This window comes from Ceratotherium simum, chromosome 29, assembly GCF_057802395.1.
Source record: "Ceratotherium simum simum isolate JZ-2026a chromosome 29, ASM5780239v1, whole genome shotgun sequence".
In the NCBI taxonomy this organism is placed as follows: domain Eukaryota; kingdom Metazoa; phylum Chordata; class Mammalia; order Perissodactyla; family Rhinocerotidae; genus Ceratotherium; species Ceratotherium simum.
Window position 1 is genome coordinate 21,664,157 of NC_141928.1, and position 20,828 is coordinate 21,684,984.

At 56.8% G+C, this 20,828-nt stretch overlaps 2 protein-coding genes across 7 annotated transcripts in view; both read left to right on the plus strand.

Annotated features, from left to right (window-relative positions):
* Positions 1-2,334, plus strand: part of WHRN (whirlin) — a 95,592-nt gene extending 93,258 nt beyond the window's left edge. For 2 of the 4 annotated variants that reach the window (XM_087419220.1, XM_004423362.3), the window contains 3 exons: positions 381-562; positions 1,057-1,179; positions 1,468-2,334. In XM_087419220.1, coding sequence (XP_087275346.1) covers positions 381-562; positions 1,057-1,179; positions 1,468-1,650 — 488 coding nt within the window. In that variant the 3' untranslated portion in view covers positions 1,651-2,334. The remainder of the gene's footprint in view (positions 1-380; positions 563-1,056; positions 1,180-1,467) is intronic. The other 2 variants (XM_087419221.1, XM_014782094.2) reach the window with 1 other exon arrangement.
* Positions 2,335-6,245: 3,911 nt separating this feature from the next.
* AKNA (AT-hook transcription factor) overlaps positions 6,246-20,828 on the plus strand; it is a 56,996-nt gene continuing 42,413 nt past the window's right edge. Inside the window, exons 1-2 of one of the 3 annotated variants that reach the window (XM_087419224.1) lie at positions 6,246-6,269; positions 20,329-20,715. In XM_087419224.1, the coding sequence (XP_087275350.1) occupies positions 20,382-20,715 (334 nt within the window). In that variant the 5' untranslated portion in view covers positions 6,246-6,269; positions 20,329-20,381. Of the gene's footprint in view, positions 6,270-6,366; positions 6,469-15,137; positions 15,334-20,328; positions 20,716-20,828 lie in introns of those variants that run through there. The other 2 variants (XM_087419223.1, XM_004423361.3) reach the window with 2 other exon arrangements.

Here is a 20,828-nt window from a genome sequence, read left to right on the forward strand (position 1 = left end):
TATAAAGTAGAGGAAGATGGGCACAGATGTTAGCCCAGGGCCAGTCTTCCTCAGCAAAAAAAAAAAAGAAAAAGATAGCATTGAGTTTAAAAAAAACAAACAACCCACATCTGTGGGTTGGGTTTGCCTGCTGACCTCTGTTTTAATCATGATGCCAGGGGCAGTCAGGGCAGACATCCTGGAAGTGGCGGCCTTGGGGCCAGGCCCGGTTGGAAGAGCAAGTGGAAGGGTGGTGGGGAGTCTCCCTGCCCTCCAGCCCCACATCTCTGCCCGGGGGATCCCCCTAGCCTTCCCACCTGAAGCTCCGTCACCTCCTCCAGGAAGCCCTCTGTGACCCCAGCTGTATAAACCACTGCTCTCCTCCTGTTTCCCCCTCCCAGCAGCCTCCACGCTCTCCCAGCTCTCGGACAGCGGGCAGACCCTGAGTGAGGACAGTGGTGTGGACGCCGGCGAGGCAGAGGCCAGCGCCCCAGGCCGAGGCAGACAGATGGCGTCCACCAAGAGCAGGAGTAGCAAGGAGCCACCTCGGAACGAGAGGACCACAGAGGGGGCCCCCAAGCCGGTGAGCGAGGAGGAGGGGGTGCAGAGGGTGAGGGGAAGGCAGGCCCCAGGTGGAGAACAGGAGGTCCCGACCGGGGTCAGCTGGACAAGTGACCACAGGGGAGGGAGGGAGCCCCATCCCTGGAGGGCGTGGGTGTCCGAGCCTGGAGGCCTGGTTTACATCCTTCCTTCCCACTGACACTGACAAGCTGGGCGCTAGAGGTTGGTCTGGAGAATCTTTGAGCTCAGTTCTGACATGGCTGGTGGCCGAGGCAGGTGGGCCCAGATCAAGTCCTGATGCCACCACCAGGCAGCCTTGGGCCAGCGCCTCAACCTCCCGGCCTCAGGGATTTTTGTAGCAATTAGATAGCTGAGAACACCAAGTGCTTAGCTTAGCGCCAGCGTCCCGGAGGCTCCCAGCACGGGGCGGGGTCTGAGCCCTGTTGACCCGGGGGCCCGTCATGGCCTGTCCACCGAGAAGGCTTCCGTCACTGGTCTCCTTCCTCACACCCGCAGCCTGGCCTCCTGGAGCCCACGTCCACCCTGGTCCGTGTGAAGAAAAGTGCAGCCACCCTGGGCATCGCTATCGAGGGGGGCGCCAACACCCGCCAGCCCCTGCCGAGGATCGTCACGATTCAGGTACATCCCCAGGGGCCCTGCCAGACCATCTCTCCCTATCTCGGGAGGCTCCTCTCTTAGCATCCCCAGGGTTTTGCCACCACCAGAGGTGACCCAGCACCCCAGGGCAGACCAGGCTCATACCACCTTTGCTCTGGCTGAGCCTCAGTTTTCCCAATCCGGGCAATGGACGCCCAGACTGTAGCTGCCTGGTTGGCAGTGTCGGACCTGACCCAGTGGGAGTCAAAGCCAGGCCGGCCTAGCCCTCAGGCACCCCTGTGCCCCCTGCCCTGTGTCTCGCCTCTGCAGCGAGGCGGCTCGGCCCACAACTCTGGGCAGCTCAAGGTGGGCCATGTGATCCTGGAAGTGAACGGGGTGACGCTTCGGGGCAAGGAGCATCAGGAGGCCGCGCGCCTCATCGCAGAGGCCTTCAAGACCAAGGAGCGGGACTACATCGACTTTCTGGTCACCGAGTTCAACGTGATGCTGTAGGGGCCAAGGCCCGCGGGCCTCCCACGGCCGCCTGGCCCCCGGCCCTGGTCCTCCTCCCTCCTGGCATGATTAAGCTCTGCGAGGGCTGGGGCTGCATGGCCAGGGTGGCAGGAAGATCTCCCCGTACTCCTTCCCGGTCCACTGGACCAGAACCGGGAGAAGAGAGCCGGGCGGGCAAACAGAGGTCGGGTCAGGATCTGGTGCCGTGCCCAGTACACAGCAGGCGCTATACAAGTGTGGGTTTCGGGATGGGGAAAAGGAAGGGCTGGGCAGAGCACCTGTGTCTTGACACTGCACCTGAGGCCTGCCAGGGCCTGTTACTCTGGGTTGGATGGGGCACTGCTGCCCCCTGGCCAGCTAGGACCCGGCCCATCCCCAGACGCCAGAGCCTTCATCTGGAGTGGGTCACGCAAGGATTCGTGGACATGGCCCCCAGCTGGGGGGCGTCTTGCAGGACCTTAGTGCCACAAATAAGCACCGAGCCGCCCCCCATTCAGATCCCCCCTCCCAGCTCCTTGTCCCCATGGTATTTATTATTTATTTCCCTCTCCACACCCCTGGGGACCCCAGCTTCCCACTGCACCCCCAGCCTACCCCAGAGGCCTTGCAGGTGACCAGCGACGTCAGTGTATTTATATACAGAGCTTATGACTTTAATTTTTCAATAAAGAGATCTGAACAAGGTTGGGGTGCAGCGTGCTGTGTGGCCTGCCCGTGTGGCTGGGATTTTGATTACTCGACACGGAGAGAGGGGTGGGTAGGACAGAGGGAGGCCCCAGAGCATCACACGCCACCCCCTCTCCCCTGGTCCCCCTGCACAGCTCAATCTGGGACAGGCAGCAGGTGTGCAGGGGCCCCTGAGCCGCACCCGCATCTTGGCACATCTTACTTGAAGGTTATTTACAGAGAATGCTTTTTGATTAAAACACACAGGTGTGTTATGGGGTAGAATGCACAACGTGCGTGGATGTTTCAACACGGAGAGGTGGCCCATCTTAGGGCGGGTCCAGGACCTGACTCTGAGATGAGGATTTGTAGGCGCATGGTTCACTAAGGAAGGGGCGGCGGGGAGGGCAGTAAATGAGGAGAGAGTCAGGAGGGAAGCCAAGCAGAGCAGGATTTCAGGCAAAGGCCTGGGAGGGCGGCTGCAGCCTGATCCCACAGGGGACACTGGCGTGTAAGTTAGGCCTAGAGCTGTCCCCACTCAGGGCAAGGGGACGGGGCTTCCAGGCTGTCCGTCTTTGGACAAGGCATGGGGGAGGCGGTGAATGCCCAGTCACTCCCCACCCTCTCCCCGCACAGGCTAAGCTGTCCCAGGAGCCCAGGGCAGTGGGTGTTAGAAGCAAAAACACGTGGAGGGGGCGGGGAGGGTGGGGGCAAACTGTAGTCTGCTGCAGCTCCCCAGTGCCAGCCGGTGCCCATTTCCTCCATCCCCAGGGGTTCTCTGGGGCAGGCGAGTTCGAGAGGTCCTGCTTTGTCCAGCCCTGGGTGCAGGGGTCTGCCAGACGTGGGCTGGGGGCAGTTGATTCCACAGACTGGCACCACGTCTTCCTCTCAGCTGCCCCTGTCCCCTCCCCAGCCCAAGGAGACCACCTGAGGCCAGAGCCCCGGATTCCACTTGACTCTGAAGCAGCCGTATCCCTGAAGGCCAGCCCCTCCCAGGGGACTCCGTATATCGCTCCCCAGTCCTAATACGCCTGCAGGGAATAACCCTCACCCGGCCACAGGAGCCCCAGATCTCCTGGCGTCAGACTCCATACCCTGTGCGGTCATGGGCAAGTGAGTTCAACTTCCTGAGCCCAATTCCCTGTCTGGAAAATGGGTGTGGCAGGCTGAATCATGGCCCCCAAAGATATCCAGATCCCTGGAAGGTGTGAATGTTACCTTATATGGCAAGGGGACTTTGCAGAGGTGATTAAGGCGTTTAGGCGGGGAGGTTATCCTGGATTATCTGGGCCGGGCCCCATGTCATCACAAGGGTCCTCGGAAGAGGGGGGCAGAGGGAGATCTGACACAGAAGAGGAAAAAGTGTCGTGATGCAGGGAGCAGAGGCTGGCGTGATGCGCTTTGAAGGTGGAGGAAGGGACCACGAGCCCAGGAATGCAGGCGGCCGCTGAAAAAGCTGAAAAAGGCAGGGAAACGGATACTCCCTCAGAGCCTGCAGAAGGAACCTGCCCTGCTGATTTTGGACTTCTGACCTGTCTTTGTAAGAGAACAAATTAGTGTTGTTTTAAGCCCTGAACTGGTGGCAATTTGTTACACAGCCACAGGAAGTGAATACAATGGGGCTACTGCTACTCGCCCCTGATGGATGTTGGGATGCTGCGTGTGGACCACAGCTCAGAGTCAGGCCCCGGGGGATGATTGCAGTCGGGATGAGGGCGAATGAAGAAACACCACCGCTTTTCCAGACCCAAGTCTTGTGCCTCTGTTCTGAACCAAGAGGTCTTCGTCTCTCACTGGCTCACCGTGTGAATTTCAGGCTTGTCACTGACCTGCTCTGAGCTCTGGGGCAGGTCGTGACTTCCTGTGCCTTGAACCAGTCGTCTCCCCACTCCGTCCCACCCCAGGGGACAGAGAGCCCCCCGCAGCTGCTGCCCGCGGTCCCACGTTTGTACGCGGAAAAAAGGACAGTTTCTGGAACTGGCGCTTCTGAAATTCCTGGGCCCGACTCCCGGGCTGTGGCCCATTGGGAGTGAGGGTCCCCTCCCAGTAGAATTTTATTTTATTTATTTATTTTTTTTTTTTAAAGATTTTATTTATTTTATTTTCCCCCCAAAGCCCCAGTGGATAGTTGTGTGTCGTAGCTGCACATCCTTCTAGTTGCTGTATGTGGGACTCGGCCTCAGGATGAACGGAGAAGTGGTGCCTCGATGCGCACCCGGGATCCGAACCCGGGCCACCAGCATCGCAGCGCGCGCACTTAACCACCAAGCCACAGGGCCGGCCCCCAGTAGAATTTTAAACCTAAAAAACGTTCCTTTGCAGGTGGGCTTAGAAAGGTCCAGTTGCTTGCCCAGAGCTGCACAGCTAGCGAGTGGTAGAGGACGAATTTGGACCCACGGCTGCCTGAGGTCCACAACATGACGCCCAGGACAAGCACGTGTCCTGTTGTCTTGTGAAGGGACCCAACACTACGGGCTAAGGCAGCTTTGAATACTGAGGGAGGGAGGGGCCAGAGGTCTACCTGGCCACCCAAACCTGTGGCCATATCATCTTTACTCACGTTGCCAGAGCTGGAGGGGGAGGTAGGGCTAGAGTCCCAGGGTCTGCTGCTAGAAGAAAGAGGAGGCGGAAAGAGGGCGGGATTTTGGCTTGAGCCTGGGTTTGCCCAAGCAAGGGCTGAGCTGGCCTTCGAATCACCTGGAGCCCTCTCTGCTTGCCCAGAGTAGCCCCATACAGGGAGTGCGAGGACAGAGAACAAGGCAGAGCTCAGAGTCCCCTCCTCAGAGTCTGACACCTGCCATCAAATTCTACCTCCACTACTTCCTGGCTGTGTGATCTTGGGCAAGTCACTTAACCTCTCTGAGCCTCAGTTTCCTCATCTTTAAATGGGGAGCATAATACTAACCTAACCTGAAAATTATTGTAAGGATTAGCTAAAATGTTTGCCCTTGGCACAGAGTAGGCCTTTATAGTGAACAGAAGCTGCTGGTATGATTCCCATTAGATATGTGTGTAGGCAGTCTCCAACGACCTGGGGACTGGGAGGAGCTTTTCTGCTAAGAGGAACAAGAACTGGGCTGCAGGCCAGCTGGAAGTGGGACCTTGGGACAAGTCACTTCCTGTCTCCCCGCCCATCACCACACCCTCCCTGTGAATTAGGATTGGTGGAGGAGCTTTTAAAATTAGTGCTGTTGATTTATTTCTTATAGGCCTGGTGCTGTGTTTCTTTATTTATTCCCCTCAGCTACCCTGTGAAGCGGGAGTTAGGAATTCCATCTACCTGACATTCAGGGGCAGCCAGTGGCAGAACCGGGGCGAGAGCCCAGGCCAGTCGGACACCTGACACCGCCACCTTCAAGGCGCGCTTTCAGTGGAGAAGGGAAGATTTCTGTCCTGTACTCACTGAGGGACCTTGGGCAAGTTCTTTCTCTGCGGCCCTGGGTTTCTCCCCTTGTCTAATGGTGGTGTAGACTGAAATACACCTGGGGGCTAAATGACAATACCTACCTTCCCCATAGGAGAGGATGGAGCATAGTTAGGAGCTTCCAACAGTGCCGGACACACACGTGAGCAAGAGAAGTTTATTATTATTATTACCATTATGAAGTAGTCTGTTCCATGAGAGGTTGTGACTTGTTCCTCGCCTTGGCTCTGTGCGACCTTGCACAAGGTCTGCACTGCGGGCCTCGGTCTCCCGTCTGCGCCCGGGCGGGGTCCAGGGGGAGCCTCAGCTCCCAGATCTGCGATTTCCGAACCCTTGGGGGCGGGCCACAGGCGGCCGTCTCTCTGCGATTGGTGGATCTTCCCGAGGCCACGCCCCCCGGGCTGCGCCCCCGCCCGTCACAGGCCGGCCTCGGGGATTATGCAAAACGTCGCCGCCCCGCCCCGCGCCCGGATTGGAGGCCTTTGTTTGCCGCTCAACTCCAGGAAACCACCGGCGCGCGGGCCAGCAGGTGAGGCGGGAGGGGCGCGCGGGGGGTCCCGGGCGGGTCCCGGCGCCGGGCTGCGTCTCAGTTTCTCGGTCGGGGGAATGGGGAGGGAGAGCGGACAGCGCCGATGGGTTCCGATCCACAGGGATGGCGCTGCTTTCGGTCCCTCCCACGTGGAAACCCCACGCGCGCGGAGAGGAGAGGGATCGCCGCTCCGGGAATGGTAGGGAGCCCTGGGCAGGCGATCAGGGTCCAAGTTCAGACTCGGCCGGCTGCGGGGGTCCCCAGTCTCCACCTTCCAACCTCAGTCTCCGCCTCTGCACAATGGGGGCGTTGGCTGAGTCTCTGGCTGGGGCTGGTCGCAGGGCGGGGAGGGGTCCCCAGGGATCGGGGTTGGTCCTTGGCGGGGCCTCGGGCTGTGTTTGGGCTGGAGGTGTGGCCCGGGTCGCTGTGGTTACCGGGGAGGTGGGACTTCTCTGTCCTGGGATTTGTGTGAGGTTCGCTCACCCGGCAACAACCCGCGCAGCCTGACAACTCTGAGCCTCGCGCCCTCCCCGGACGCCCAACGCAAGTTTCTTTTCCTCTTTTTGGCAGGGGGAGGGAGGTAGAGCAGGGGCCAGCGTGAGGGTGGGCAGCTCCGATAGTGGTAGGGACTGGAACTGACTGCAGAAATAAGGTCAGCCTCTCCTGGTACACAGATGGGGAGACTGAGGCCCAGAGAGGGGGCGCGGCTTGCCCTAGGGTGCACAGCAGGGCAGGCGCAGAGCTGGCTTCTCCCCAGTGCGTTGGAGCTGGCACCGGCAGTCAGAGCCTGCTTGCTGTGCACCCTTGGACGAGACTCTTTCCTGCTCCTTTCCCTGGCTTTTGTTGAAAGAAATGACAGGTTGGAGCTCATCATTATCTACGGTTTCAACTCCTTCTGCTTCTGAGTGAGAAAGTTGGAAACGAAGGTTGCTGATAACAAACTGGGAGCTATTTTGGAGCTGAGAAGAGAAACTGAGACAGGCTGCGTGAAAAGAGACATTGTTCCTATCCTCTAGAACAGAATGAGAAGAAATGGCTGAAACTGAAGCATGAAGGACTGAGAGTAGATACATACAGGGACTTCCCACTAGAATTTTCCAGGCACCTCCTCTTTAGTTGGTGGGTTTTATTTTTCAGCTGTTGGTTTTGTTTGGTCAAGAAAACAGAATTTCTGCCCATCCTTTTGAGGGGGTCTAAGTCTGGCTTACCAACAGGGGGATGGACCCCATGGTGTTTCCCGGACTCTTTGGGTTTATTCCCCGGAGGGGTCTCAGTTCTTCTGCATGAGGGAGAAGTGCCCATGTGGGGCCTTTGCCTCCCCGAGTTCAGCGGTTTGCGTTTGAAACATGTGATTTGGGCTGTTTCTTGCAAGGGGATTTCATCAGCTCCCACCAGCCTGCACAGCCCGCCAGAGGCGCCAGGGCTGGGGTTTGCAGAGAGACCGGGAACAGCCCCGGCCCCGCGGCGGCTGTGCTGAGCCGGTAGTTTGGAGACTGGTGGACGCCACGGACATTTCAGTTTACCCCCGTGAGGGAGGCAAGAGAGGGTATTTGTAAGGCATCCAGCTCAGTCACCAGCAGAATTCCAGGTCCTTTTATGTTTCCTCAGTCCCGGGAGGTGGGACAGATCTGGAGACCGAGAGTTAGAAGACTTTGGTTCAGATCCCCAGCCCGGCTTCAGCGCCGAGTGCCTCAGTTTTCCCGTCTGTAAAATGGGAATGAGGATGCCCGCTTCAGTGCCACTGTAAGGCTCAGGAGAGGTGGCATCACGGAAAGTTGCTCAGCCCACGTTCTAAGTTTGGAGATGAGGAAACTGAGGCCCAAGGAATTTACTGCAAGGAGTGAGGTCTGCGAAGGGGGCAGCTCTCGTCTATTTTGAAGTGGGTGCTGTTGCTGTCCTCGTATTACAAATGAGAAGCCTGAGGCTCAGAGAGGTTAAGTCATTTACCTGAGGTCACACAGCTCTTCATTGGGGTTCGTGGTCCTTACTGTGTGATGTTGCAGGAGTGTGCCATCTGGTGAGAGCTGATTGTGTGCGTCTCTTCCCCATGCTTGCTTAGTGATACCGTGTTGGTACCTTGAAATGGACCAGAGTGAGGGTATTTACACTATGGAAATCAGTAAATGCCACAAATCAGGACTTTTTCTTTTCTTTTTTCCTTTTTTTTTAAGAGAGCTGCATGTGAAGGGTGTTGGGGGATGAGAGGCTGCCCTTGCTCTGCATGGTAACCAGGAGTTGAGGGTTCCTGGCGCTGTAGGAAGCCCCAGGGAAGCCAGGCCACAAGGCACACCCCTCAAGCCGCTCCCTGCAGTGTGGGATCTGGAAAGGAAGGAAGCCTGTATGAGATGAGGCTCCTGGTCTGTGATGGGAGCTGCGCGATGCAGCAGCCGTCTGACCTGGGGACGGGTTAGTAGGAGCCTGAATTCGAGGCCGAAAAGTCTGGCTTCTAACCTGAAGGTGACAGCAGCCGTCAATGGCCTTTAAGCAGAGTGATGCCCTAAGAAGATTTGTCCGGCAGCCTGTGCGGGAGGGATTCGAGGCTGAGCCGGGGGCGGGGCCCCGGGGAAGAAGCGCTGATTGGCCAGAGGAGCCAGGAGGAGGCTGACAGCGCCCCCGTGTGCTAAACCGTGCGAACGCAGTGTCCCGTTACTTTACACGCACGCCCCTGACATGAGGATAGCAGAGAGGTGTGGAAACATAGCTAAGGTCAGAGCTGCCAGGTTTGCACCCAGGCCTTTCTGCCCCCAAACCTTCGCCTTTTTAATTCCTCGGTTCCTCCTCCGCCCCAGCCCACAGTCCCCTCTTGGCTCTGATGTTTCTTGCCAAGTGTCAGCCAAACTCCAGCCCAGTTGCTGAGAGACCTGCTCCCAGGGTGGTCCCACTCCTGCCCCTAGATCCTCGTCAGCATCCGCCCTTTCATCCCTCCTGCTGAGCCTCTTCTGGGGGAAGAGCCCGTCAGGTCATCAAAGCCGGAGTGGGATGCCTAGCTGTCAGTCTTCTCCGAGTTTTGGGACCACAGCCAAGGACCAAGGACTGGGTGGGGCCTCAGGGCCCAGGAGGCTGCACTCAGCCCCCCTAAGTCAGGGATGCATTTGGAGGGTAATGCTTTCCTTGTGGGTGCTGACTCAACTCTGCCCTTCATGTGCTGTGTGACTTTGAGCAAGTTGTGTAACCTCTCTGGGCCTTTCTTTATCTGTTAAATGCCTGACCATGAGGCTCCAATCAGATAATACACACCATGCCCTAAAATGTTAAGAGTGGCTAAGGCTGGGGGCTGATTGCTTCTTTCCTTTTTATGATTTTCACACGTTCCTACATGTTGCGTCATGGCTATAGGCACAGGAAAGAATGCATAGTATCAGAGTTTAAAAAGAGGAAGAGAGAGGGTGTGGGGTGGGAATTACAGAATGTCACAGAATGTCACAAAAGGTCAGAGCTGCAAAGGGCCTCACAGAGCCCATCACTCTTCCCAACCTTCATGGCCAGGCGACTGACGAGGGGCGTGCCCCAGGTCTCATCAGAGCGAAGCACTTCCCAGGCGTGCTGGGTGGTGGCTTTTTCTTGTATTGTTTTTTTTAAGAATAGTAAGTGTTCGTTTTACTCTTATTTTTAAAGCAACTCTTAGTTTTAGAAAATACACATAAGGAAAAAGAGTACACTTGCCAATAATTCTACCACCTAGTGATGATGATTGTAAATATTTTGGAGCACCTTTCTCTCTCTTCTCCCCTTCATCCCTCCCTTCCTCCATATTTCACTGTTTTTTTCTTGAATGGACTCAAACTAGATCTATATTATTTTATAACTGACTTGTTCAGATAACGTATCACAGTTTTTTACATCACTTCCTATTCTTCTACAGTTTGACTGCTAATAGCTGCCTAATAGTCCTTTGAGTGGAAATACAATTTATGTCAATGATCCCCTGTTATTGGACAGCGAGGTTGTTGCCAACCTTTTCACCTACTGTGAGTTCAGTCACAAAGGGATTAAGATTGTACTGTCTGGATTCAGACAGCTTGGCTCAAACCCAGCTTCCTCTCCTGTGAAGTGGACATCATCATTCTTACCTCCTTGGATTGGCATGAGGATTAAATAATGGCATCCTAAGCCATGGAAAGTCTTTGACATAATAGGTGCTCAGCAAAGTTTTACTGTTAGCAATGCTGTCCTGCAGGTGCACGTTTCTTTGTTTGACGCTTCTCAAGGGGCGTGAATTTCAGTGTGTGTGTGTCTGCATGGGTGTTTCCTCGATATGGCCACACCTTCCCCATCACCCATGTTCCACTTGACTGAGGAATGCCCGTTTCCTCCCCTCCTTGGCTATTCAGGGTGGGGGCACAGTTTCTAGCTGGGTCAGTGACCTCTGGAACCAGTTTGGGGGCCACAGGGAAGAGGGTACCAGGGAGATAGCATCATTCCTGTCCACTTGGGAGGGCTGGCTGTCCCTTTTTGGGTACAGGACCCAAAGCGAGAACTGTGGTTGATGTTGAGGAAGCTCCAGAGCCAGGAGAATTAAACTCAGTTCTGCAGGGAGCAGGCCGTATTTGCGTTTCACGGACATGGCCAAAGTCATTTGCGGGTGAGCTCTGTGCCAGCTGGGCACTGGGCCAGGACTTCAGGCACGTGGTCTCATTTATCATCCCAAGGATCCTGTAAAGTCAGTATTATCCCCATTTTACAGACAAGGAATCTGGGGTTCAGAGATGTGAAGCAACTTGCCCAAGGCCACACAGCTTTCAAGAGATAACCTGAAGAACCCACAAAACCCGTGTACCCTAACCCCCTGAGCCTTGCAGGCTCCCATCAGCACGTGTTTCTGCCTGTGTGGGCAAGTGGAATCAAATTAACCTGGGAGATTTCATGCTGGAAGGTCATTTCTGATACCCCTAGAAATAATCTCAAGCCCCCAAGCTTCCAAAGCTAAGAAAGGGGGAGACACTTGTCCAGCGTCACTCAGGCTGGAACTTGGGTGTCCACTTCCCAAGCCAGGCTCCCATTGGTTCTTCTCAGCCCACTCCTGAGCTCCTCATCTGCCTCCTCTGACGCCCATACTCCTGTGGAATGTAACCCCGTGGGGTAAATGCAGCAACCTGGGCAGGTAGGAGTGGGTGATGTTGGGGGGGGGTTTCATTTCTTTCCCAGGGGAGGGAGATGTCGGGAGCTCAAAGAGGGGCTGAGGACAGAATAACACAGCCTTCAGCCCCCAGGATCCTGAAGTTACCAGCGCCTGGTTTCCCCCAGGATGGCTGAGAAGCCTGGTGGCCCCACTGTGCCCCTGGGCCTCAGGACATCGTGTGGAGGAGTGACTGTCCAGGGCTCGTCACATCAGCCACCGGTGCCCATCCGGTCCTGGGCCGTGTTCCGGGCTTGAAGACAGACAGACTCACCCGCCAGTCTGATTAACATGCTGGCACTTAGATGGGGCTCAGGAGTGACAGTGGAGGGAGGGGGGCAGCGGAGTGGGGGGCACTGGGAGAGTGGGTGAGAAATGGCCACTGTGGTGTTACAGCATCATGCCCCAGGGGCTGGAGGGGACGAATGGCCAAAGGCTTGCTGGGCTCCTGTGGTCAGGACGGCAGGGCTGTGCAGATGCGGCTGTACGTGGGCGAGCTTCTGGAGAAGATACTCAAGCCGGCTAGTGGGGGCCAAGGTGTGTGTGTGTTTTTGTTGGGTGACTGGGAACAATCTCTTCCCCATCTCTGGGCCTCAGTTTCCCCCCCACACACACAGTGGCTCCCATTCCTGTCCTGCCCCCTTCCCAAGGCTGTTCTTAAGCGTCAGGTGCTTGAAGGATGAGAGAACAGTTGAGAAAGCCGGCAGGCACTGTGCAGGACCAGAGCCTCGTTATGAAGTTAGAGCCTCGGCTTTCACCCTGCCCGGGTTGTTAATGATCTTCCGCGGGCTGCAGTGGTGTGCACACCAAGCGTGGTTGATAAGAGTCGGTCTTAGTGGGTTTGAATCTCTACCGGCACTCCCCGGCTCTGAGTGTGGGCAAGTTGCATGGGCTCTCAGGGCCTCTGTTTACCCGCCTATAAAATGGGGATGTCACACCAGCCTCACTGGGTAGTTGCGAGGGCCACAGCCGAGTTTAGGCGACTGGCTAGATGCAGTAGGTCATCCAGCATGCATTTACTGTGCTTTTACTGTGAGTCAGGGCCTGTGCGGGCACTGGGGATATACAACGATGAGCACTTCACAGAGCTCCCCGTCTTCGGGGAGACACACCTACCATCTAATTCCAAGTGGCACGTCCCCAAGGAGGGCGGACGGGGCTGAGATCCGCAGGTTGCCTGGACATTAACAGAGCAAAGAAGTGGGGTTGGGTGAGGACGGGGAGCACGGTGCATTTGTCCCAGGAACAGCAAGGGGCCGGTGTCGCAGGACCTCGCTGTGGGAGGGTGCACGGAGGACAGTGGAGGGAGAAGAGGCCGGAGCAGCCCCTGGGGTACGGAGTTTCCGCTTCTCAGAGCGATGGGCAGCTCTCGGAGTGTTTTAAGCACAGAGGGGCCGTGTCTGGACGCTTCTGTTTTGGAAAGACCCCTTTGGTGCAGTGTGAGGAATGGATCCCAGGGAGCCGAGAGCTTTCCAGGAGGGGCTGTTGCAGGAGGCCACATAGGGGCGCAGAGATGGGGCAGATGCTGGTGAGATTTAGGAAATAAAATCAGTAGGAGTTGATGTCTGGTTACGGGGCGTGGGGAGAGGGAAGTGTCCAGGATGACGGTCACATCTGGCTTGTGCACCTGGGTGAATGAGGGTTAATCTAGGGCGGGGTGGGTTCGGAGGGCTCTGATTTGGACATGTTGCTTTGGTGAAGTAGAATTTGGCCCATGGGTGGAGGTTGTGTGCCTGGAGGAGGCAAAGGCAGGGAGGAGGGTGGGTAAGGCTCGGGGGTGTCATGGAGATGGAACAGAGGGCACCACACGGGAGGCTGCTTTCCTTGGGCTTAGGAGCTGCCCCTCAGATGGGTTCGGGATTATCCAGGGGCCACGGAGCATGCCTGGCAGCGGCAGCCACCTGGTGTTGATGGCAGTGCTGCCTGGGTTAATGACCAGGGAGGGAGGGGCAGCCCGCCCCTCACACAATGGCCCACGTGGTCACCAGAGCTGCAGGAAGGGGCCTCATCAGGGTTTGGCGCTGCTCCACGTTGGGCTGGGGGCCGTGGGTAGAGCCCCGCCACCCAGATGTGGGAATAGGCAGGGAAGGGGTTGGAGGGGTGGGGTGATTAGCAGGAGGAGGGCACCTGGTTCTCACCCTGGCTTTGCCAGACCCTCACAAGCCAACCTTGAGAAAGTCCGTTCAGTCGTTCATTCATTCATTCACGTTCCAGGTGCCTACTCAGCACTTTGCAGGCGTTGCCTCATCGAATCTTGGCAGCAGCCCTGTGGGGTGGCTGCACTTCTGATCCCCGTTTTACGGATGAAGAAACCACAGGACTTAGAAATGTAAAGCCTCTTAGGTCACAGAGGTGGCAAGAGGTGGGGTCAGGATTTGAACCCAGGTCCGCACTGACTCTAAGATCCATTTTTCTCTCCCACACTGGTGGTTCCAGACATGGCTGCTCATCCGAATCACCTGGAAGGATTTTTGGACAATACAGAGGCCAAATTTGTCTCCTTTTTCTTTTGGTTTCCTGAATCAGAATCCCTGGCTTCTGGACGGGGCCAGAGTGGGGGGCCACATACAGGGACTGGAGCCTGTGCCTGCTCCCCCCTCCCCGCTCCTGCCTCTCCCTCTCAGCTCTGGGTTCACAGCCTTGCTGTTCTCAGGGAAAGCCCAGCTGGCTTTGCCCTCTGCACTTGCCCTTCCAGAATATTCCACCGCCAGCCCTTCTTGTGGCTCGCTCCTGCCCCTCTCTTCCTTCCAGTCACTTGTTCGAGTGTCACCTTCCCACAGAGACCTTCCCGGCCATCTGCATCTGCTCCTCCCCAACCAGTTACTCTCTGACCCAGGGATTCTCTCCCAGGGCCACACATCCCAGTCAGCTGGGACACTTGAAATCCCTGATGCCCAGAGACTGATTCTGTAGGTCTGGGGAGCCCTGGGCATCAGGATTATCAAAAGCAGCCTGGGGTGTGGACCACACTCCATCCCACTCTTCTCCATCTCGTTCACACCTCTCCGTGTTTGTTTCGTGTCTGTGTCTCCTCTAGAGTGGAGCCAGGGCTTGGCCTGTCTTGTGCCCTGCCGTATTCCCAGCACCCAGCACATAGTAGGAGCTCAGTAAGTACCTGTCAAATGAATGAGCAGGATGAGGGGGGCTTGGGAAAAGGCAGCTTGCCCTCTGATGAGCCCTGAGAACAGTAGGGGAAATTTACCTGATCAGCTAGTTTCGCACCTCCATGCTGCCTGGAAAATCCCACTGTAGCTACAGGACGGTGGGTGGGATGGCAGGCATCATTGCAGCCTCCCTGAGATGTTGGATCGCACATTGGCAGTCAGGGCAGAGAGTCAGAGGTGGAAGGGTGCCAAGAAAGCATCCAGTGTGAGCTCCCATTGTACAGGTGGGCATCGAGGCCTAGAGAGGTAGGGAGCCTCAACCAAGGTCATGCCCTAGAGGGTAGGGCTGCGGAAAAGGCTCCCAGAGGGTTGAAGCTGCTAGAGGCCTCCTTTTAGGCTCAGCATGCTGTGTGACCTCGGCCACGCCTCTGACCCTCTCTGGGCTTCAGTCTCCCCAAGCTGTATTTTGGCTGAGATGGTCCCATCCCCACAATGTTTCCGCAAGTCCTTTCCTGAGCAGCGCGGACCCGCCGAAGGCCTGCAGGGGTTAAGCGCCTCCTGTTCGCTCTCACTCCGCACGCAGACAAACCCCCTCCTTCTGACAAACACTTGTAGGAAATCAGGCTGGGCGCTTCCTGCCGAGGCGCGGCGGCCTCAGCCGCAGCAGGGGCGGGGAGAGGAGGGGAGCGATGCTTGTCTGTGAGCCGCAGCTCGGGCTGGCAGAGCAGCCTGGATGCGGGCCAGCGCGCCATGGAGGCAGGGGGCTCCCCAGGTTTGGAACAAAGACCTCACACGCGGGTCCCCTGAGCCTGGGCCGGCGGGCTGGTGGCGGAGCCCGAGAGAGGTAGGGAGCTGAGGAGGGCGGGTAGGCCGTCTTCCCTCTGGACCGGCCAGTCACAGACTTTGGGACAGTCCGGGCCGGCTGGACTGGCCCAGCCAGGAAGTTGCAGCTACGGCAGCTGTTACTTCTCTCCCAGCTTAGGGGAGCCCGGCCGCCGGGGCCGGGGTGGATTTTAGGGGGATTTCATTGAGCCTCAGGATGCTGGCTTCCAGTCCGAGCTCTGATTCCGATCTCTGAGAACTTGGACAAGCGGTGGTCCCTCTCTGTGCCTGGGCGTCCTCATCTGCACATGGAGAGTTTGTCCCACGGCTGCTAAGGGGCCCCAGACATGATGCACAGATGAGGAGCAGGCCAGCAGGCAGCAGGGGCGTCCCCACTAAAGAGTGGCCCCTCCTGCCACATAAGGACAAGGAGAGGGGCCAGGGATCGTCCAGCAGACCCAGCCCAGCTCTTCAGGCTGGCGGGACTCGGGTCCACAGCAGCCGGGCACCTTTCCTCGCTCTCCTCGGCCTCTGCTGCGGGAGAGAGCTGGGGGCAGGGGGCACGTGCACGGGGGCTTGTGGTTTCTACACAGCTGGCGGGAACCCCTTGAGAACAGCAGCTCTGTGCTCAGCAGCTGGTCAGGGAGGGCGGCCGAGTTTGGGGCTCTGAGCCCAACAGCCCAGCCTTTTTGGAGGAGCCTGGCCCCGTGATATGAGAGGTGTCTTCCTTTCTCTTCCTTTGCCCCACCCCAAGTCTGATGGACTTGGTTTCAGAGTCACGGTACCCTGGGTTTGAATCCCCAGGCCATGCTTCCTGGCTCGATGTCCTGTGAGCCCTGGCCACCTCTCCATGGCTCAGTTTCCGCATCTGGGAGATGTCAGGTCTGGGTGGGAGCAGGGGGACACTCTGGACAGCCCTGGCTGGATGGGAGGGGGCTTCAGAAGGCGCGGGGAGGCAGAGCTGGGCTGCGAGGCGGCGGGAGGGTCCTGGGTTTCGGAGCAGCTGAGGGGGCAGAAAGCCCCGTGGGCGTGGCTGACCCACTCGGGAACTGGAGAGAGAGACCACAAGGGTCTCGGAGACCCTGAGAGAGCTGAGGCAGGGGTGGTGGGGGTGGAGTGGGGAGACGTACAAAAGGAGAGGAGAGTGGTTGGTGCTTCCTTGTGGGGCTAGTCTCTCCAGGGCTAGCAGGGACCCTGAGCCCCAGGGCTCAGCCCTTGAGGGGACCTAGTGCTAACGGGGCTCTCCTGGGCTCGGCCCCCAGCTCGTGGGGCTGGAGCCTTCACCCAACCCACTGTCATAATGAAGGCTGGCTGGAACAACCCTGCCTTTGGCTGCCTTTCTGGGACCCCTGCCCAGAGCTGTCAAGTGCTGTTCTACTTGCAGACCTCTGCCTTTGCCTATGCTGTTCCCTCTGCCTGGAATGCCCAACCCCATTCTTCTCTGCAAAGTGCTCTCTGTCTCTCGGCCCCAGCTTAATACTTCCTTCTTTAATAACCCTGCTGTATTATATGCCCCATTTGACGTTTTGGAACACTTTTCCTCATTTCTGTCCTCCTCATGTCTTGTATAGTGCTTGGCACACAGTAGGAGGTCATAGGTTTTTTAAAGTGAAGTTGCACCCACTGGGTGCTCAATATCCATCTCTGTTCCTCTGAAATGGGATCTCAGGGAAGAGGAAGGGGGTTAACAGTTGTGAGGCTGTTGCCTTCAAGAGCCAACCGGGAATCTGAAAGTTTGTTTAGCCCATCTCCCAGCTCCCAGCCCACCGGAACAGGGCGATACCCCCTTGCGGTCCCAAGAACAGGTGGTTTTCTCCATTTCACAGTGAGGACAACTTAAGCCCGGCAGTTCACTGTGGAGCAGCCGTACCAGGCCCAGAACCTGGTCTGCCATCACCCAGCCTGCTTCTCTTTCACAGCAGCCCAGGGAGCGCCTGTCGTCAACCCAGCCTGCGATTGCCATGTGGTTGGCACTCGTGTGTTTGTTGACTGACTGACTGACTGACCGGGCTCCGTGGCACTGAGGGCGTGGCTAACCTGGAAGACAGAGGCCTTGCTCAGGAGAGGCTCACAGGTTTGGGGGCCTGGGCAGCATGTGCAAAACTCCAGCCAGTGACAACAGCTGCCTCCGACGTGTGGCTTTCCGTGGTCACAGTGCCATTTCTGCGACGACTGAGTCATCCCAGGAGACAGGATGTTCCTCTTTGCGCACCCAGAGCCGCTGTGATTGGGCGGGCTGCTCTGTGGCACGGCTAGAAAAAAGCCCTTTAAAAAGTCAAAAAACCGCACACCTCCCCCTGTCCCTTCCTCGGTGGAGGTTTCAGAAAGAGAAAAGCAGCGGCTCTTAGCACCTCTCACACCTGCCATAGCAGCGGGAGCAGAAAGGCCTCCTCCACATCCAAACGCAGGCCTTGCCTGGGGCGCTGGCTTAAAATGCGGATTCCTGGGCCCTCTCCCAGAGCCGCTTTGGGTCAACCTAGGAATCTGCATTCTTAGAAGATTCTTAAGAGCACTCAAGCTTAAGACCCACCAGCAGGGATTCTCAAGAGGGGTACAGGCCCCCCGGATGGTATAGGAAGCAAGGATTAGAATTTCTCTTTAAAATATTTATTTTCTATCACATCTTTTAAAAAACTCATTTTTGGATATATTTTTTCTAGTACATGTAATGTATTATCATGAGAATACATGTATATAAAGTTAGAAGAAATATATATTGGGTATGCAAGTAAAACATATTTTTACTACTGAGTTGTGTGATTAAAAAAATTTTTTTTGGAGAGCGCTGGGCCAAAATTGACAGTTTCAAATCTTGCTCTGTTATTAATGGGTGATCTCGGCCAAGTCGCTATTCCACGCCGAGCTCCACTGTTCTCATCTGAAAAATAGCTTTCCTGTGACCTGCTTACCTGTTCGGGGTGAGGCAGATGGAGATCGTGTAGGCAAAGCTTCCAGCCCAGGCCGGCATAGAGTGGACACAGCCTGTGTAGTGGCGGTCATGGGGGGCTCACAGGGTGACCTGGAGGAAATTCTGGAGGGGGAGAGAGGAAGATTGGGTGGGAGGGAGAGGACAGAGGCCCTGAGCCCCTGCCCGAGGAGCAGGGGTTGCCGTCAAGGGGGGAGACTGTTTCCCTGTCCTGCCCCCGCCCTTGAGAAGTCAGCCTTTCTCGGCTGCACCGTTCCCTGGGGAACTTTCTAGCCAGAAATAGTTGTCTGCTGACTTTTCTCAACCGTACAAATCAAGGCTCTGACCCAGACGCAAGCACTCACGGGGCTGCAGGGAGGCCTGGGGTGACACTCCGTGGTCTCCGCGGCATGGAGGGAAGAGCCCCGACCTGGGCCCCAAGGTGACCTGTCACCCCAGCTTGTCCTGACCCTCGTGTGGCTTCGTGCTTGGCACAGAGGAGCCTCTTGGGGAGTGTCAGCCACAGCAGGAGGGTGGGAAGGAGGAGAGGAGAGAAGGCGGCCGGGAGGGGCCCTTCCGCTGCCACAGGTCCCTCTGCAGCTGGGCTCCCCCTCTTCCGGTTCATTTTCCTAAGCAGATGGAAACTTCTAAGCTGCACCTCAGCTTGCTCATCTGTGCCTGGGATGCCCTTCCAACACCTGAACAGGACCTGGGAGGCCCTCCCGGGTCTGGCCACACCTCTCCTTGCCTGCACTCTCTGTGTCAAAGCACTCAGCCCTGCCCCACACCACCGCCATCGCGAAACCACTTCCAGGTCGCCCCCTCCCGCCTCCAGGCCTTTGTGCTCGCTGGTCCCTCTGCTGGAATATGCTCTTTTTTTTTAATTGAAGTGAACTTCACTTAACATAAAATTAACTTTTTTTTTTTTTTGCTGAGGAAGACTGGCCCTGAGCTAATATCTATGCCTGTCTTCCTCTATTTTGTATGTGGGATGCTGCCACAGCATGGCTTGATGAGCAGTGTGTAGGTCCACGCCCGGGATTCGAACCTGCGAATCCAGGGCCACTGAAGCAGAGTGCGCGAACTTAACCACTATGCCACTGGCCAGCCCCAAATTAACCATTTTAAAATGAACAGTTCAGTGGCATTTCGTATATTTATAATGTTGTGCAACCACCAACTCTATCCAGTTCCAAAACATTTTCTTCACCCCAAAAGAAACCTGTGCCTGCTAAGCAGTCATTCTCCATTCCCATCTCCCTCAGTCCCTGGTAACCACCAGTCTGCTTTCTCTCTATGGATTTACCTATTCTGGATGTTTCACATAAACAGAATCATACTATATGTGACCTTTTGTGATTGGCTTCTTTCACTTAGCATAATGTTTTCGAGGTTCATGCTTGTGGGGGCGTGTTTCAGCACTTCATTCCTTTTCATGGCCGAGTAATATTCCATTGTGTGTGTGTAGCACAAATTGTTTATCCACTCATCCATTGATGGATGTTTGGGTTGTTTTCACCTTTTGGCTATTGTGATGAGTGCTGCTATAACCATGTGGGTACATGTATTTGTTTGAGTCCCTGTTTTCAATTCTTTCGGGTGCTGGAATGCTCTTTTCACTATTCCCCAACTGCTGATCTGAATTCTTACCTGACAGGTGTCAGGGAAGGTTCCAGAAGAAGTGGCTTCTCTACAGGACCTTCCCTGACTTCCTAGGCCTGCACTGGACCCCCACCCCCGGGTACCCCCATCGACTCTGACCTTGATTTGCAGTTGCCTCCTCCGGGGCTCTGTTCTCACGTGAGCAGGGCCTGTGCTCCACGCAGGAGCCTGGCACAGGGGAACCGTCGCTAGCGCACATCCAACAGCTGCCAGTGTGCCAGCTGCTGGGCCCCTCACCCTGTGACTCAGGTAATTTTGAAAAACTCGGGAGCGAGAGAGGAATTATGATCGCAGGTTTTCTGAAGGAAACACAGGTGGAGTGACTTGCCCATGGTCACACGGCTTCAAGGGGCTGGAGGAGGAGCTGAACCAGGGCTGTCTGGTTCCAGAGATCCTGCTGGAAAGGAGGGGACTGGAGGAGTAACGCTGCCCCCCTTGTGTCCCCGACAGGCCACAGGCAGGATGGCTGGCACTGAGAGGAGCCGGCGGTGACTCTGGTGCCCATGGTGGCAGCTCTGTCTCCCGAGGATGAAATGGCGCAGGTGAAGTGCAGGCCGGGCCCAACCGCCAGCTCGGGGACGCAGGTCCACTGGGCCGCGCCGGGCCTGGGGAAGGGGTCCCGCCGGCGGCGCTGGGCCTGGGCCAAGGCGCAGAAGAATGCGGATGGGAGTGGCACACGCGGCTGGGGAGAAGAGGGCCCCTTTCCCAATGCCACCAGCCCCGAGCTCCTGGAGGACTTCCGCCTCGCCCAGCAGCGCCTGCAGCCCCTGCGGTGGGACCCGGAGCCGCAGCCCGAGGGGCACCAGAATTCCGCATCCGGAGAGTCTGCGGGAGAGGGTGAGACTGGCCCCCACCCCCACAGCGGGGTCCCCCAAACATCCCCTCTTCTGGCGGGATGGGGGGAGTGGGAGGGAGTTTTAGAGATTTTTTAAATTAAAATCTATGAAGTC